At 35.9% G+C, this 19,525-nt stretch overlaps 1 protein-coding gene across 3 annotated transcripts in view; it reads left to right on the top strand.

Annotated features, from left to right (window-relative positions):
• The window catches only part of ELP4 (elongator acetyltransferase complex subunit 4), a 147,689-nt gene that overhangs the window by 5,437 nt on the left and 122,727 nt on the right, over positions 1-19,525 (top strand). For 2 of the 3 annotated variants that reach the window (XM_021279806.2, XM_005499390.3), the window contains exons 2-3: positions 292-327; positions 10,180-10,301. In XM_021279806.2, the coding sequence (XP_021135481.2) occupies positions 292-327; positions 10,180-10,301 (158 nt within the window). The remainder of the gene's footprint in view (positions 1-291; positions 328-10,179; positions 10,302-19,525) is intronic. The other variant, XM_065065433.1, reaches the window with a different exon arrangement.

The following is a 19,525-nucleotide window of genomic DNA, read 5'->3' as shown; positions in this document are numbered from 1 at the left end:
GAGCGTAGTTGCATAGAGCTCTGCAGGATCTTTTTACCACAAGGATGATAGTACAGTATATTGTGAAAGTAATTGTAATGTGTAATATATAATTACATGTAATGTGTAATTATTTCATAATAGAGAATTGTAGGAAGTATTGCAAAGGTAATTAAAATGTTGTTCACTTTTATATTTTTAAATTCCCCGTTATCACCTTTCTTTGACTTACAAACTAAGAAAACTTAATTGTTCTCTAACATAGTATTTAAACGTAGTCTTACTTTATTCTTCATTTTGTTTTGTTTCCAGGTGGAGGCATAGCTGTTGGAACCCTTCTTCTTATTGGTTAGTACAGAATATATAGATATTTAGATTCCGATATGTTTCACTCATTTTAATGTACTTATCAAATAACCTGTGTTTTCATTGTTTCTTAAACTCATATATTAAGAAAGTATAACCCTCAGGCCCCTACACTTTGGGTAGCCTTCAGACTGGACTGTTGTCTATTTCAGGAATTACTGGAGGTGGATCAAAACCTAACTTTTAGACAGGTTTGAGCCCCCAAGAAGAATGCCGCAGAATTCCCTTTGAAAGTGGAGCATTTAGCAGATTTCAGGAGTTTATAGGATTTATTTCAAGAGACTTAAGATTTTCTAAACTACTTGACTTCCTGTAAGATTCAGACTGTTTATCATGTCAAAGATATTTTGTTTAAATTTGGCTTTCTGAGGAAGATATGATACACAGAATCTTTTAACCTTTTGCTTGCTGGAATCAACTAAGAGAAAGCCGACGGAAGGCTGCTTTCTGTCAGGCGGCAGACAAGACACACTGAGGTGATTAAATAGGTTATAACAGATTTCCCTTTGCACACTTACACTGTCTTTGTGGGCTGTACCACATCTCCATTGCAGCTGAGATACCCAACTTTCTTTTCTCTTTAAAGCGTAGCAAAGGGGAAAGGACTGTTGCACACATCTTGTTTTCATATCCCCAGGGTACACGCTGGACCTTAGAGCCAAGAACCATTTCCCAGCCCCCTAGTTTAAACATATCCACCAAAACCACAATTGGGAGGGCAGACTAACTTCTTACAAGTTAGTCTTATAAGTGCTTACAGTTTCAGCATGTCAGTAAAGACGATCATTGTTGCAGAAGAGAAACTGAAGGAAATACAATCTGATTTATCACATCAGTTCATTAATCTTGGGGTTCTAAGGATACAGATCTACTTCAAAGTGATGTAAGGGCTGAGTCGTAGAAATGTGATTTTTTTTTTTCCTATTTTAAATGTTTACCAGGTTAATGGTGTTTAAGAGAAGTTTTCAAGCTTGTTACTTTCCTAGCAAAAATAACTGATATTACAGGAAAAAAATGAAAGTTTATTAGAGAAACACCTGTAGTTATGTGGAAAACATCTGCATTTGTAATCTGTGTTCACATCTTAACTACTGTAACAATTTAAATGCTACTTTTTGATGTGAAGTTGCTGGAACAAAGAACTAGGAACCTGGCAACAACAGGTTCTAGCTCTTCATTTCCAGTCACTGCAATTTCTATGACCTGTTGGAGTCTGAAAGTTGTGTGCTTGTTTTCTCCCACTGAATAAGAGGTAAAGTGCCTCAATTTCCTTATTTGTAGGAGTGATGAAAATATTTATCACTTTGCAAAGCTATTTGAGATATGCCAAGCAATGTCTGAGTGCCTACGTATTAAGTGCAGAAAATCCCACGTTAAAGCCTTAATAGTGGATTTATTATTTTAACTTAAAACTGTGGAAGAAAACTGTCAGTAAATTTGAAATTGGTAAGTAAAATCTGGAAAATAAAATTTAAAAAGCTGCTATTACAGATAAAAATGCCAGTTTCTCATTGCAGAAGATTGAAAGTGTAGTAAGGCACCATTTTGGCTAAATCCTGAGGTTTTGAATGCCTCACAGGTTGTTGAGGATCAAAATTACAATTGCAAAATTGTAGAATGGGAATACAGACAGAAATCTGAAAAACTCAGGCACAGAGTAAGATACAACTAGCAAGAATTATTAATAGTAATACAGATTTTTCTTAAGTATCTCAAGAGTTGCGAGAAGTCCAAGAGAAGTGCTGGTTGGTTACTTGACAAAGTGGAAGAGCTATTGAGAAAGGGGAAAATGGTAAAAAAGTTTGTATTAGTCTTTACCCAGAAGGAGCGCTGCAATCTCATGACTTATCATCATTGAGAACAGTGACTGGATTTCAGCTTTTCCTTTGGAAAACACAGACTGGTGTATGCCGAGGGTGGTTTCAAGCAGATTGTGCCTGCAAAGTGTTTGAAGAACTTGCTGATGAAGTGTTCGGCCCATTAGTGTTTGTGAGAACTGGTAGAGGACAGTGAAGGAAAGAAGGAACTGGAAGATTAAGAAGTACAAGTACAGTTTCTATTTTTGAGTGCTGGTGGAGGAGTGGCTGAATTGCACGCCTTGAAGAAAACAAGGACTTAAGTAGCAGCCAGTAAGTTGAATGATGTTTCTGCGAATAGTGACTGAGGGCCCTGAGTCAGCTCACTAACATGCAAGATGCCACCACAAGGCAAAGAAGGACTGCACACCAAGGACCACAAAAGAAAGCAGATGGCTTTTTTGCAAGGGCAGAAAGTGCCTGTTGAGCTTAATTTTCTCATTAAATTTCACTCAGATTTCTGTGAATTCAGGAAAAATGGTAGAAGTTTTCTCTCTTGCTACTTTCAGTGAAGATCTTACTTTTCTCGTTCAGTTTGAAAAGAACTGCAATATTGCTATGGACAGAGGAAGAAGAAGAAAAAAGTTAGAACTGATCGTATTTTACACAGATCAGATATTATGGAACTACGTTTTGTCTTCCTATTAACAATATACACTGCTTCCAGTAGGTAGACTAGGTGATATCGAATGAACCTATTAGCTTGAAAATTGCCATTAAACTAAAGAAAGTCGTTCTTCAAATGGTATGCAATGAAGTGGTAGAATGCTTCAGCTTCAGTTGTTGTGGATGTTAAAAAAAACTTGTCGTCTCAATGGGAAACTAGGCAGGCTGATGGAAGAGAAAGCCATTTGCTGGGTTAGTAGATACCACGTCTGGCTTAGGACCATCTTGAGATGCAGGAGACCGAGCAAGTGCTTGGGTGAAGCATCACATTTGCTTATTCAGTTCTTGTTACCTCTTCCTAAATATCTGCTTTTGCCTACTGTCCATTTGACTTGACCTGAATGGCAGCAGATGAAGCGAGTGCAAAGGCAGTGAACTTGGTGTGCTGATGAAAGAGATGACGAGACTCAATGACTTGAAAATAACAGGATTTTTACCTGGGTTTGTTTTCCCCCTGCTCTGAGTGCATAACTAGCAATATTCAGTGGTGGGTTTTAATTTGTTTATCTCCTATATTGGCTGTTTATTTGTTATCTGATATTAAATTTAGCTTCACAGAAACACAAAGGAGAATCCTTCTTTTAGGTTTGAAAGCTGATTTTTTTCCCAAATAAAACTTACCTTATATTCTTTTGAAACATACAATTATATACAAAAAGGTCTTAAAGTAAGAACTATATTTATTCATGACTCATTAGTCTAAAAATTTTTAGACTAATTTTTGAAGTTGGTGCGGGTAGAATTGTAACTGCATTGTTTGAATATCTTGTCAGTATACCAAGAAATTCTGTCATGAGATTAGTATAGGCAAGCTTAATATTATACAGGATTGAAGCTGTCAGTGTTGAACCTCCTAGGAAGATCTTTCTGCGTTGTACTCCAAGTGTTATAAAAAGGTTAAATTCTTCCCCCTTCCTTCAACATTCTCTAAGGCAAAATAAATGGCATTACTTCTAGCTTAGCTCTCTTTGCAAATTAAATGCTCATCTTCATTATTTGACAAATTATCTTGGTTAATTTAACCAAATAATAGTAGATTCAGGGTATTAAAATATTTACTTTAACTGTTGTGTTCTGGAGATGTAGTAATGGCACAGGTTACTTGATAAGACTGTAAAATGTCATTTCAAATATGAGTGCACAAGTTTTAAATTTTCATTCATAATAAAGAGCATCATGATTTTTGGTTCAACTTAATTCTATAATATATTCTATTGACCGTGTTTTATTTATCTGAGAATTAGAGAGCTGAGGCACATGGTAGTTCACTGCAAGATCCTGGCTACTAGAGGAACTGGAAACATCCTGGGTTCTATTCATACAGCAAGAATATTTTGGATTTTAACTAGTACTTAATTTCAAAAGATATTACTCTAGTGGGTTTCTAAGAGGTGGTAAAACAAGCATTCTGACTCTGCATGAAATGAAATTTGAACGCTATCGGAACAGTTTGTTCGATATGAATGTGAGACCTCTTGTTCATAGTTCCATCTTGAACTGCTCCAGAAGATTTGCTTTCTGGAAGAGTCTCCCCGATCAAAACAAGCCAATCGGATAGCTGTGGATTAGACACACTCCTTTCCCCACTCCAGCCTCCAGTGTAGGTCTGTTTTGCCAGCCTCAGGAAGAATTTCTGGGAGGATCTGATTTTGTTTTTTAAATATAAGCCTTGTTTATGTAACAAATTCTGCATGGTGAGTTACAGGGTGCACAAATAGGTCTGTCCTGGGTACCTTGTAAGAAGCAATTCTTACATACCTTTAGGATGCTCTAGATTTGACAAGGTCAGTGACAGCTAAATGTTTTAAAGATTATCAGTAGGAGAGTTTTTCTTGGTAGCTGAGGTCAATTATTTAAAGTTGTCTAGTTAAAAACAGGTCTATACTTGTACATTCTAAGCCTTGAAGCAGTTTTAGCTGCTTTAATTAGCTACTATTATTTTTACTAGACATGCAATTTAACCTGACTGGTAAGAGCTCCCTTCACTTGTCAATGTAATTAAATTTACTATCTTTTTAAAGTTGAAAAAGATAATCTCCAGAGAGGTACAAAACAGTGATTTGCTAAGTATAATTCTACAAAATACGAGTTACCAGAATTCACCTTCCTGAAGTATGGCCCAATGCCAAATATTGTAACTTATGTGTTTGACAACTCTGTTTTGGCATGTGCTAATTAAATGCAAGTGACACAGGGTATATCCCCTCAAGCTCAGTAAATGTGGACATTAGTAACGTATCTTTTAAATGGAATTTCAGATTATTAAAACAATCGCATCTTATAACCTCCAGCAGTTCAGAGAGATGTTTCATAGCTACAGAAAGACACACCTTAGGTCACAGCACCATCCTCTAGAACTATCTGGTGAAAAAGTGATCAGTACTGATAGACTCTGACAGGCTTTTGGCAGCTTTAGGGCAACCTGTCTAGATTTTGTATAGAGAAAAAAAAAAAGCTTTCTGTACATCACATTGTTGCAGTCTTGTGTTTTCCTTTTATAACTCATAATTTTAAGCAATTACACTACGAATTATCTCTGGATTTTTTTGAAGACCTTCATGCTGTTTAATTTACTGATGTATATTATAAATATGATCTATACATATTTGTTACATGATGGTGGATTTTGTTCCAAATCTTTTGTTCCTTTTCAAGTTATAGTGCTTATTCTCCATCCCTCCCTTGGAACAGAAAAACCTCTGTGCAGGAGGAACAGTTATGCCTAGAGATTTTTATTTAAGGCCACATGTTTACCTATTTATTTCTATAATTAGATGAGATTTTTGTCTGTGATTTTTGTATAAAATATATTGACAGTTCCTTACTCATACCTGCTATCTTTGCCTTGTGTGCTCTAGCTAAACTTCAGTGCCTTAAAACTTCGTATCTGGTTCCACGGCCGCTGATTTGTCTGAGTAGTAGCTACGGACAGGCCATGCACAAAGGTGTTGAGAATGTCTCTTCTGTGTTCAGTAGCCCTCGTGGTCAGTATACAGTTTAGGGGTGAATAGAGCCATAAATTGGTCCTTATCCTTAGTTTTCAACATGATTATATGTTGGAATTCGTTGCACTGATACCAACAATACTGCTTTTTCTCACAACTATTTTAGCCATGAAAACACGCTGTTGTGGAAAGAAGCCAGTGGATAATGATCACAATAAACTATTTTATTTACATCCTTATCTGTAGGGTCAGAAGAGTTTTTGTCCTGGAGACAATATGCATAACTTCTAGGTAAATAATCTCTTTTCCTTGTATAGTTTTACGCTTCACTAGTTACTCACCTGCTACTTAGCTGTAGAACGCTCTTTGTTCCAAAAGAATCAGAGAAAGCTGTGGACTGTTGTGTGACTTGCAGTGACTGGACCCAGAAAAGAGTCTGCAGCTGCAAGAGTCTTATTTGTTTATGTGCCTTATTATAATCGCTAGAAGTTCACAATGAAGGCTGCTGACGGGACAGCTCTTTAGTATGGAGGCTAAGAATAAAGATTTGGTCCAGGCTTGGCTTGTCTTAAGTATGTTGGCTGACTAAAATGCACTTAAGTGCTAGTTCCTACACACACAGAATGGAGGTGGTTCTTTTGGATGTAGATGTAATTTGGAAAAATACAGATAAAGGTTGAGAATTTATCCTGGCCATCAAACTAGTAAGTCCAAGCATTATCAGAAAACAAATATACTTCAAAGTATTTAATTCAATTTATCTATGAGAATAATCGGTGAGCTACTGAAGTACCTATGCTAAATGATTTGTTTGTTTATTTACAAGAAGAAAGCTGTACTCCTATAGTTTTGAATAGTAACATAACTATTGAAGCCAGGGTACAATGGATGCTATCAGAAAAGCCCCATATGTGTGCACTTTAGATCTTTTCAATACCACAAAAGTTTAGTGACCTAGAAATGAATCAATAAAAAGCCATCCTCTATGTGACAAATTGAAGAACTGAGGGTTTCTTACAGATGCATTGGCTTTAACAATTCAAGATACACTGTTTGTAAAGGCTTTCTGAGACACATTTAATCCTTAGAGTACTGTAGCAGACTATGAGGTATTTTATATTTAGATCACTCTCCAATAGTTCATTTCCTATTTTTACTGTACGTTTACTCTTATGAAGATCAATGTATGAAGACTAAAGGAAAGACTAATACTAAAATGGTATGTCCTTACACTGAACATAAATGTTTTTAATTTGCTAAATTAAAAATTCCTTATTGTTTTGCAAAATATGTTTTGGAAGGGTGTAGCAGTGTAAGAACCTCTTTGGTCCTATTATATTACAAATAAGTCTATCTCTCAACAAAATTAATTATAATCTTGGGTAGGTCAGTAGAAGGGTTTGTATCCCTGTTCTCTATTGCTTCACTTCTATAGTTTAACATTTCAGCATTTCAAATGAAATTTGAGTAAAAATTCTTAGCTACTACAGCCTTAGTTTAGTTAAGTAATCATCAATACACTTCATGTTTCTTATATTTGCCCATGCTTTATGGGCTTTCCATGCTACATTTGGCTCAAAATTGAGCATGTTGTTTACTGTCTAAAGAACAATTAATACCAAAAACGATGATCCAGAAGGCCTCTCTGTACAGTTGCATGCACAGACACAAACAAAAAAAGTACTTGAACTGAGATACTGGCTTATACTCCATTAACTGTTAGTTAAGCCCTGTCCATATGCAATACAACAGTGTTTTCTGTGCCTCAAATGATGAAGAAGGTAAACTTTAACCTATAGGTAAAAATTAAGAAATTGAGATTTTTGATTCACCAAGGATGAAATAAATGTGACAGCTGAGGATCCTTCCAGAGCGCCCAACTGATGTTCCTTTTCCTCCTGTGTTCAAAGGGAGGGAGGTCTAGGAAAATTCTCTCCCTCCACTGACATCTGCTGCAGTGATGTGATCATATGGGAGGCTTGGGGATTTCTTTCAGGTAGCTCTGACAATTAAAAAAAAATAATAAGTAGATATCATGCTGTCACTTTGATTTTGAGGAGACTTTGGTTCTTAATTCAAGAGCTTCATAGATGGATATTAGCGGATAGAAGTCAATATTCTGTGAATAATATCTTACTGATTATATTGCAGTAAGCAACCAAAGCGTAAATAACTCGAGAGCCAATGTTTAGGGTGCAAGAGCTGTATGTGTTCCTGGGCTCCAGTTAGAAGGGAGAATTACTCTGCATATGGGCTTGTTTCCTCTTGTTGAAGCAGTTTGAGATCTAAGCAAGCTCCAAAGACTCTATTTAGAAGATAAGTCTGTAATGCCTCGTTGAAACTTTAGATAGTGTCAGTTCTACTTTTTGCTTTTGCAACTGTGCTACTTCAGTTTTATCTGAATTGAGTCTCGTTTCCATCCTGGTCTCATACATGGAGCTTAGTTACTGGGGAAACACTTCTTCAGTAACAGTATTAATGCCTTTCTAAGCATGTGATATTTAACTAAGAGCTACAAACTTTCAAGGAAATTGTGGTTTGTAATTCTGTAATGCTCCTTTCTTCCTTTCCTCCCACTCCGCTTCATTGGTGCTTTTTGGTTCTTAAGCTCCAAAACATACTGTTCAGGTACATATCAACCTGATATTCTTTTTTGTTTCCTTCTTCAGTATTTTTTACAAGTTAAATATAAATGACAACTTCACAGAATCACAGAATCACAGAATCGACTGGGTTGGAAAAGACCTCAGAGATCATCGAGTCCAACCCTTGGTCCAACTCTAATCCGTTTACTAGATCATGGCACTAAGTGCCATGTCCAATCTCAGTTTAAAAACCTCCAGGGACGGCGAGTCCAGCACCTCCCTGGGCAGCCATTCCAATGCCTGACCACTCTGTATGTAAAGAATTTCTTTCTAATATCCAGCCTAAATTTCCCCTGGCAGAGTTTAAGCCCATGCCCCCTTGTCCTATTGCTGACTGCCTGGGAGAAGAGACCAATCCCCACCTGGCTAGAACTTCCCTTCGGGTAGTTCTAGAGAGTGATGAGGTCACCTCTAAGCCTTCTCTTCTCTAGACTAAACAACCCCAGCTCCCTCAGCCTCTCCTCATAGGTCTTATGTTCAAGTCCCTTCCTTATTCTCAGCCTTTGTTACAGGTTTTGTGGGTTTTTTTTCAATATTTTCATATGTGATTCATAATAGGCGGGAAATTGTTTCCAATTCACAGAAAGAATGGATTAAGAGTCTTGTTGTTTCTGTATAAAGCAAATTTATCTGTATTTTTCTGTCGCAGCATCTCTGCGTGTTATTATCTTCCAGTAGCCAGGTTAACAGATGAAAAAGCAAAACCAGACATTATTGCGTCTACTTTTCTCCCAAACAAAATATTTCAGATACCTTTCTAAATAAGTGTCAGAAACACATTGATCTAAAATTTTACTGGGCAATTAATCAAGTAATTATATTTTTAGGAATGTTTTTTGCTAGCATTAACATTGCAATTGGTTACATTTCCTAAATAAAATCAGAGATGGTTCAAACTTTAGTTGTCGTTTACTCATTCACTTCCCTCATAGTTATAGGTTATGATGAGTTTGAATTATATGAAGCTCATTAAGACTTTCTAATTCTGGTAATTTCTGATACGTAACTTGCGACAAAGAAGCCAAAGGGAATTTTTGCTGTTCTGAAGTCAGTGGGAGTTTGTATTTTTCTTTCAGTAAGCTCCTATTCACAATGTTAACAAACATTGTCCAGTTTCTTAAATTTGAAGTTCATGTGTATTTTGAATGTGTTTGTGTTATTTCTCTGGATGGGTTTCCAAAACAGCATTGCAAGTTGTCTCTTTCAGTGTATCCATTTGTTTTGCCTATTTTTGTAGTTCTTACAGTTTTGAAAGAAATGCTGATCTAAGAATGTCTCCATTAGAAATGATGCTTTTTTATAGCTTTAGCATGCCAGATATGATTACATTTTGGATAGCATCAATTAATAGATACTTTAAGCAAATTGAGCAATATTTTAAGCAATAAGAGTATAGTTCTCCCAAATGAACAAAGCCGCTTTCCATTAAACTGTGATGTCAGTAATCTTAGTTGATACTGATGGCAAACCTATAGCACTATTGCTATATCCAGACCATATCTTAGAATCAAATACATGATTGAGAACTATTTCTCTGTCTTGAAAAATTAGGAATACAATATCACAAAGCATTATTTTTAAAGTTTTGGATCAATATTTTATCTATTATCTCTGTTGTATCTTATATAATGTAGGAAGTAGAGCAAAAAGGGGTATTTATAGTGTTGTGGGTGATTTATCTAACACAAAAAGAAAAAAATCCAACTATTCTTGTTTTCACAGAGGAAGATACATACGGTCTCTATTCCAATTTGTTGTTCAAGTACTTTCTCGCAGAGGGAGTTGTCTGTGGACATGACTTGTTTGTTGCTTCTGCTAAAGAGCATCCTGACAACATCTTAAAGGTAAAGACTCATGGCTTTCGACAAGAAAAACTGTAATCTCTTGATGCATTTACATACATTTTGAGGTGTATATATTGTGTAGTAAGAAATGAATTAATCTTGGCGATTCATAAGAGTGTGTTGGGGAGTGCAGGAGTATTTACAGTATCCAGAATTGGGAATTAAATTTAGCTCGCTAACCTCTGTCTATGGACAATGGAGCAAGATCCTCCCAAGGCCAAATCAGTCTAGGAACCTCCTTATCCTTAATTTTGATCATGGACAGACAGGCTGATGTAGTCAAACGGTTTGAGTCAAGCCCACTATTTACAGTTTCCACCTGCCCGTTGGGAAAGGTGGTTAAGGTGCTTCCAATATATTGCGGTGGAAAAAGTGTACCATTTTTGTCAATATTTGCTGTAGTTTCCTATAGAAAACAAGACTATCATTTAACATCTTTACAACTTCCTTTACACGTACGTTGTTTTCTGACTTTTTTTTCCTACTAGGAACCATGGTCAGCTTTGCATCAGGTCTTATAGAAAGGTTCCTTTCAGACTTCAGTGAGCTCCTAATCAAACACTGATAGTTTCCATTATAAGGAAATGATTTAAGGGAAAAAGCCTGATCAACACTGCAAGGAATGCTGAATTGTGAGGATAATCTTACAAAATTTCATTAAATATTTTATGTCTTTCTAAGGCTGCCTTTTTCTAATATTGAAAGTAACATATAATTTACTGATTACTTCTGCATCAAGTGAAGTCTGGCTATTTCCTTAAGAGTCTGCAGAGACTGTTTCTGGACAAAATTATTACTTTTCTTTTTTCCTACCTAATGATGGTAGATTCTATGTCTTATCTATTCGATATTCAGGAAAAGTATGTTCTTAAAAAAATTATAAGATTGTGGTTATGAAAAATCTAATAATTTTTTTATGATCTTGAACCTATGGAGTGTTCATTTAGTGGTGAAATTTGTATCCTTTGTTATTGTGGTTTAGAATATAGCCTGAACAAATAGATTAGAGTTTCCTTGTGAAGTATGAATTACATAAGAACATGCTATATTTTTTAATAATATTTTGCTTTAGATAACTGATAAGTCATTGACTCTCTGCCTATACAACACATGATCATTGTGGTTGTTCTTTCATCAAAATAAAATTATTCAAATGAATATTTTTATTGCATTGCATTAATATTTCTTAAAATGGAGTAGCTAACATTTTATTCTTCTCTCATTTACCTTTGAATCAATAGCATCTGTTCTTCTTGTGCCAGTTTGAGTATCTGGTTAGTTTGATGTGACTTATTGAGTTCTGTTGTCTGATTTGGAATACGTTTGGGGTTGGTTTTTTTTTTACTTTTCTGGGGTAAACACTAGTTAATAATACTGCATTTCTCTGTTGTAACTCCATAGTGGTGTTAATATAAGGGATTACAAATGGATAGACAAATTACTATAGGAAGGTTGAGAAAATATATCATTTTGTCTTGTTGTCTTCCTTCATTTGTGTGTTTATGTATCCAACAGTACTAGTCTATGCTTTTCTGTTGTTACATTGACTATTCAACACTTCCTTCACTTAACAGACAAGGCACAGTAGAGTTGATTTCTCTGGTCTGTGATGCTGTCTTGAAATTGCTTCAGTGAAGTAACCCTGTAATATGCTGGGTATCAATCTAGAAAATTACGTACTTTCACTCTTGGAAAGCTTAGGCTCTTCTGGAAATGGCAATATATATTACCTGGAAAACATTATTGCCTCACCTGGAAAAAGTCAATCTAAGACTGGCATTGGCCACGGTTGCGTCTCCATATCACAGAGGTGGAGTTTTCCCTGTGTCTGTCTCACCCGACTTCTTTGAAAAGAGAGGACTGTCAGGTGCTTCAAGTCCTCTCCTGTCATAACAATGAGCTGTTAGAGATTTGGATGTCTCCACCAAGTCATGATTTTAATATAACATTTCTGACTATTAAATAACATTGCATTTTATTTAATGACATCAGTAATTAATTTATTTTCAGTATCTGTATTCTTTACTGGAAAGGCAACACAAATTTGGTACTTATCAACCTGAATTATACACTTCATGATTTTTTTTTGCTTTATAAAATGCAGGTATGGATTCAGTATATTCTATAGCTAGTATTCTAATTAACTAGTATTTTACATAAAGGCAGTTCCTTAACTGCCTTACACCCATATTGTGTGGTCAGTCTATTTATGCATTCAGTTCTCTACTGAGATGCCATAATTGCCCTATTCTATTTTTATGATGTGATTGGAAGTTTCTTGAACCTATAACCAAGACAAATATTGCTGGTAGTAGGAAGGGGAAAAGACATTCTTATAGACCATAATTATCTTGAAATTGTGTATAACTAAAAGACAAGCAGAGGATAAAAAGCCCTGATCAGCTGCCTAAGATATATTATATTACCACCCACCAATTTATCCATCATCCTTTGAAAACATATTCATGCCTTTTGTAGTCAAAGCTCCTTCAGGAAATTGGCATTAAGATGTAACGCTGAAAAATTATACACCTCTGGTAAAACCTACAGGACTATATACATGCTGGTTTTAGAAAGTATTTTAAACACTTAAGAGCATTTCTGTTTAATCTATATCCTTCAACAAAAGGCAACTTTTTACAGTAAGGGTGTAAGTACTGCGAATAATGTACAAGAAAAGAAATAGTATGGTATACTTTGTGATTGATCATAAAATAAAATCGAATGCGTTGGTACATGGAAAACTAATTTAATAATAAAATGACTGAAGGAATCTTTACATCTTAAGATTCTGTTTTCAGTACCATACCTTTTTAAGTGTAGACTACAAATTATGAAAGGCTGTTATGTACTCAAGCTTAAAAACAAAGAGAAACTAATAAAATATACGTGGTTCTGTTCTATCTGTTTCCTCAACTTCACTGTGTTTTCTGGCTATATTTTTTATTATAATTCAGCATTTTTTTTCAGCAATAACCAGCTATTTTGAAGTTGCTTAGAGTGGATATGTTTGGGAGTGGAACATACAAATTTGAGGATATGGTTATATTTATTACAGAGGAAATCTTAATTCAAACACTGTTATACTTTTTGCAAGAAACAGCAAGCAAGGTGTTTGAATATTTCCTAGAACATCACTGTAGCCAAAATTACAACAGGCTTGTATCTACTGCAAGTTAGGCTGGGTACCAAACTGATTTCTGAAAGCCGTAAAGTAACTATATAACAGCTTAGTTCTTTGTGCCCATTCTCCTTGGTAGTGCCAAGTTATGGTTCCAGTTTGTATCTGTGGTGGCTGCTTTTCTATATTTCTCACTTTTTCATTTCAGATTTGGCACTGAAATTTTAGAACTGCATAAATGGCTGTAGAAGAATTTCTTTGCCTTTTTTCCTGAGTAACTATTTTATCTAGATATTGTGGGGAAACTGATTCTCACAAGTGTTAGTGAACAAGAAATGGGTTATATTTACCAGTTTTGAGCTCCTCTTGACAACAAAGAGCACTCTCTGTGAAGATGCTGTTACTGTGGAGCCTGTGCAAAGTTTGTCTCAAGAGGAAGACTTACTGGTCATTACATGTGCCGGGAAAGAGAAAACCAGTGTCCCCTGAAGCCCAGCAAATTCCCTGTGGGACCAAGGCCAATGTCACCTCAATGACTGTTTCATTGGGAACCTGGAAGCCTGAGGTGGAAGAGTGGAAGGTCCGGAACTGCTTCCTAGAGCTGCATCTGGTCATCTCCTGGGGAAAAGTTGAAGAACGCTTTGTGAGCTTACTGCCTTTTTATGGAATTTCTGTTTTCAAGCTGGAATTTTATTCCAGGATACTTCTGGACTCTGTTGGGTTTGCCTTTTGGAGGTTCTCTTACAAGAAGAGAGGATAAAGAGCACATCCTTCAAGAAGAAAGCTTTGGCATAGTCTATCAGTTTGCTGCTTATGGTGGGGATGCGTTTCCTACCTCTGCTATAGAGGATAGCTTTCCTAGAAGGAAATTCATTCCCCAATCAAGTCCTTTGAGGCTCACCATACTAAGGCACGAAGCAGTATTGATCCTATACATCTGGTGCCATTGTGCTTCCAGGTTTGAAAATGAACAATGTGCAAACATTTTGCTCTTTGGAGAAACTACACAGAAGATTCTCTTGAGTAGCAAAGCCCTTGGTGTGCCTACATATCGGATACACAGCTTCACTGTGCTTGCCGGATGTATCTTCAAGTCCATCTGGAGAAACCATGCGAAAGGTCCAGGGAACCACAGGGAAAGGTGGGGAAGCTGGGAGGTGCAGGTAGAGAACTCTAATGGTTTGTCAAAAATCAATAGGGACACGATAAAAAAACCCTCCAGGAACAAGATTTTTAAAAATTCCTGCCAAACTGAAAATATCTCTAAAACAAGAGTGAAAGTGTATTTTAAAGATGACATTTTGCTTAAGTTTGTCATTTGAAAAAGACTGAAAGAATTCCGTCTCCAACAAGTTGGTCATATTGACTGGACCTGAAGAACAGAAAGTGCACAATTACAGTTTTCCCACCAAAAAGATGAATGCTGAAAGAATCTAGCAAAATGTACTTTTTTATTTCCAGGGTTATTAAGAAAAAGTAACAACCAACCAACCAATGAACAACCCACTGAGCTTCAGTGCTGTCCTACTATGTGTGCAAACAACCTCTTGAAAGAAAGCACAGCTATGCACATGGACTTTTTTATTCCAGTGAAGAACATTCAACCATGATACTTACATTTTTCCTTCATACGTATGACTCCAAAACATTGTGTCGAAAAGAAGAACGCAAACATGGAAGAAATAATCAGGCTGGTGACCAGGGCTTTCCCAGCTTCCATTTTCAAGGCGCGCTATTCTAACTCCTTGCTGTCTCTTTGCTGTCTGATGTTGCAAAAGAAGCCGTGTGTGAATGCAAGAGGTATTTTTTTTCTGTCATCTGACAGTTTTAGATGCCACATAAAGAAATGAAGAGCATAACAACTTAAAAGGTAAAATATACATATGCAAGCAGGGCTATATTCCTGTTATTCTTTTTTTTCCTAATTATATTTTCAAAGTACATGAGCTTATTGCAGAGGTTCAGCTGCTGCGTGCTGTTAAGTGTTATCACTTAATACGCAAAAATCCAGTTACAGCTACAGCACCACTGGATGTTCCTACCACCTTTTATGTCTTTCTGAAGTACAGAGAGAGACTTGTGGCACAAAGACGAGGGTTGAAGCAAACCCTGGCAACTGTTTGAATGTTCCTTTGAAAAACCTCATTTCCTTAGTATATAGCTCTTGCTCATCTGTTTGCTTGCTTATATGTTAAATGAAATATCTATTTTACATTTTTCTGTGTTAACATGCATACATTTTAATTATATTGTACTATAATTTTCTGCATTACAAAACTGTCTTATAAAGTTAACAGAGAGATCGTATGGGTGTGAAAGAGGACGCTGGAAAAAAATAATCACTTGTATTTAAAAAGAATGAAATCCTTTTAAGCAGTACCCACGCTGGGAACTCTCTAAAGTGTAAAGCTTAGTCTTTGTCCAAAGTTCAGACCCATCTAATAAAAGATTTTCTAGAACCAAAGGAAATAAATGTTAGGCTTAAATTTCAGTTTTTCTATCTTAGCTGTTTATTAGGATATTTCCTTTCATTATCTTAGTTATGGAATTGTTTGTTCCTAAACAGCGATCTTACTTAACCTGTTAAATGTATCGTAAAAATAGCAGTTTAAAAAACAGAAGTGTTTAGGCTTCAGTGTTCAGAAATAACTATTTTACAAATTTGGTCGATAACTTTGTAGAATTGATTTTCTCAATGAGAAAACTATTGCTGAAAGTATTAATCTCTTAAGGTGTTCATGAATAATGTTGTTATTAGTAAATCTGGTTAGGCCAGCTCATTATACACTGTGGCAGAGTTTACAGAATTTGGGTCAAAGGCACTCTCATTTTTATTTAGTTACTTCACGTTACTTTTGTTTAGTATGTAGTTCTCTTTTTTGTTGTATTTATCTTTTCCTTCCTTAAGCATTCCTGGACTGATTCCAAAATAAAAAGATAAAATAATTAAAAATTCATCTAATCTTCTCATATGCATTCATTTCAGTCTTGTGAAATGGAGCCATAGTGTGAGGAAGTTACAGCAAAGAGCTCTGCGACTTGACTGTAGGGTTCACTTCGGTGTATGTGAAGTAGAGAATATATTCTCATGGGTTAAAAAAAGAATACCCCTTAGAGAACTTTCGATTATCCTTTTTTATTTCATAAAGCAGAGGAATATTTCTTCCTTTTTCTCTTCCCGCGTTTCTCATTTATCCTGGGTTGACATCCATTTGGTCCTTTTGAATGTCAGAGAAAAATTTCTGTAGAACAGCCTTACCTGGAGAGGGAAATAAATTGTTGTACAAGGGCCACTGAAAGGAGAAAAATTCTGTATCCAGTCATTTGTGTTCTTTAACAATAGACCCTGTCTTCACAAGTGTTTACAATCAAAATAGAATCCTCCCCCCTTTTGGGAGCAGGGCCCTTTAAACTGACATTTATATAATACATTAGTGAAAAGAAAATATTTACCCTTCCTGACTTACCATCTGGTGGCCTCTAAATACTAAAAATTAACATAATGAAAAAGAGCCTTAAATTTGTGTGAGTTTAAACTATCTAAATATCATCGCAATTCGAGATCACCAGTGAACTGTACTCCCTTTAATAATTTTTTATTTCACATTTCTTTGACCGTAGCTGTGATTGTATTGCATTGCAAAATAGTTGCATAAAACCATGCGAACAACATATTTATCGATACATAAATAGATAATGTTTTAAATTCTTTAGTACTATTAATTATACAGTTATTGAAACCCGTGAGGATCAAAGGATTTTCTATAAGAGGGATTTCACATACAGCTTGGATTATGTTGCTCAATAATAGCACAGTAGTACTTCTTTAGCATTGTAAAATAGCTTAGAGAGGAGTATGATGCCTATAGTTGGTGTAATGCATTGGTAATTAAGAGGGTGTGAGGTTAAGCTTCATTAACTGCTGTGGGATTGTATCTTGGATTTTATTATCCCCTAGAGAACATAAGAAGGGAGAGAGGTCAAACTGTTAGAATCTGATTTTGCTTCGTGCATCTGCCAAAACAAGGCAGGCAAAGCAATGTGGCAGCAACACAGAAAGACCTGGGTTGCCAACAGCTATGGTTTGTACATCGTTTTATTGCAGAGATAAAAGATTTATGAATGAAATAAATCCTTTCATTTTTGCAATAAAACCTTCATAAGCTTGGTTTGTAGGAAACAAAATTAATTGCATCGTCATTCAGTATTACTGCTTCAGAAAACCATATTTTTCCAAACTTATCTTCTATTTTAAAACATAGCAACGCACTTCCTACTCTCTTTTTTTCCTTCTTACATCTCACTCCAGATACAAACGCCCCAAACAAACTGCACTTAATAACTTTAGCACTTGTCTGCCTTTTTGTGGCTTTATGATGCATAGCAAAGACTTGTATTTTAGTTGACCCCAAGAAACGCTGTATATTTTCTTTCTTTTTTCCTATTTTAACTAATGCACTGCTACATGCTTTGTTTTTTATATACCTTCTGAGACACTTGTCTTTTTTTAGCCTTGGGAGAATGTAACAGTTCTCAGGAGTTGACACACTGATGCCACAAAATTGTCAGGCCCAAAGCTCTTCAAAGCTACATGATGTGGGAGCTGAGATGTTTTTAAGCCGAAATAGCTTAAATAGAGATATTATGGGCTGATAAATCAACTCTCCTTTTCTTAGTCTTTTGTTTAAATAGCAGTTGTATTTCCAAATTTTGGGTGAAATTTTGGAAGTAACATTTTAATAAGCTTGTATTCTTCTGAAATTCTGAATTTTTTTTTCTAAGAATATGAATTTATTTAATCCTAAATAGGCTCACAATCCCAAATCCTTTTCAAAATCCTGATAATTTCAGCAAAATGTAAGTGCTTTTCGTATATAGTAGAGCAGTACAGTTCTCACATAATGATTTAATAAGACTGCTGGGAACTAGTGTCTTTGTTTCTGGGGGAAAGGGAGTTGTGCTCTTGAATCTCCCTCACACAGATACTTTGAGGAAAAGCCCATGCTCAGCCATGTTTAAATGTGGGAACCACGTCCTCCACTGCTCTCCCTATGCGTTCTGCAGTAAAGTTTTCCTGTTTCCATGTCGGTGTAGGTGCAGCTGTGCCAGCTGTGTGGCGGGTTTGGGTGCTGCTCTGCTTCACCTTCTCCAGAACTCTCTCATTTTGCCTTCTGTATTTAAGAACGATCTGAGAAGCGATGAATTAGTTCTTGGATGCTAATGAAACCTTTAATGTATATCCAGCCAGCCTTTATCTTTGAGAATATACCTGTGTTAGGATAACTGGGGACTTTTTCTCACTTAGGTGCTCTGTATCACTCAGGCGGGGTCAGGTTTTTAATGAGCTTTTTCCTCTAAAACAAAGAATAGTATTTAATTTGCAGTGTCAGAAGAGGGAGAAAGCCTTTTATTTCAGTTCCAGTTACCATGAAGATAAAAAGAGGTGATGAAGATAAAAAGAAATGTTTCGATCATTTCAATTTCACTATTTTTTATATTGCCCATAAAGCAGGTTTATAGAACTAGATTCTGTGTCTGTAATTCTCATCAGTCCAAAGCCTACTAACCAATGTCAAGCTCTCTCCTTGTCTAAGTATGTTATACAAAGATTTAGTTTGAAAAATTTTGAAAACTATGGACTGGCATATATAAATAAGTATATCCTAAGGAAAAACACCATTAGCAATCACCTGGCTATTCTGTTTAGTCTTTTACCAGGCTAATGAATGAATGCACGTTGGCTTCTAGTCAACATAGATGTACCTTCAAACAGCAAGCATGTTTTGCTTCTCTTTCATACAGTTTAGTGTGAATGGGAGGGAAATAAGGGTAAACAGAAGCTGAGGTAATAGTGATAAAGTTAGGATGCAAATCTGGAGGTAAACAATCTTTATTAGTTCTGTTCATCAATCTTTATCTAAAATGTGTTCAAATTACACGTATACTCAAACTGTGAATTTTTGGAATTTTTTTCCTGTTTGTGCTTAGGTGCATCTTGGAATGTATTTAAGCAAGTCAATAGACCAGGTGGAGCTCAAGCAATTGATCTTCAGAATACCGGTCAGCTCCACAGGCAGGCTCCCTCTGCCAGCTTGCAGCTGCC

This window comes from Columba livia, chromosome 5, assembly GCF_036013475.1.
Source record: "Columba livia isolate bColLiv1 breed racing homer chromosome 5, bColLiv1.pat.W.v2, whole genome shotgun sequence".
Taxonomy (NCBI): domain Eukaryota; kingdom Metazoa; phylum Chordata; class Aves; order Columbiformes; family Columbidae; genus Columba; species Columba livia.
Note: the sequence above shows the minus strand (reverse complement) of the source record. Positions and strands in the feature narration are given on the sequence as shown.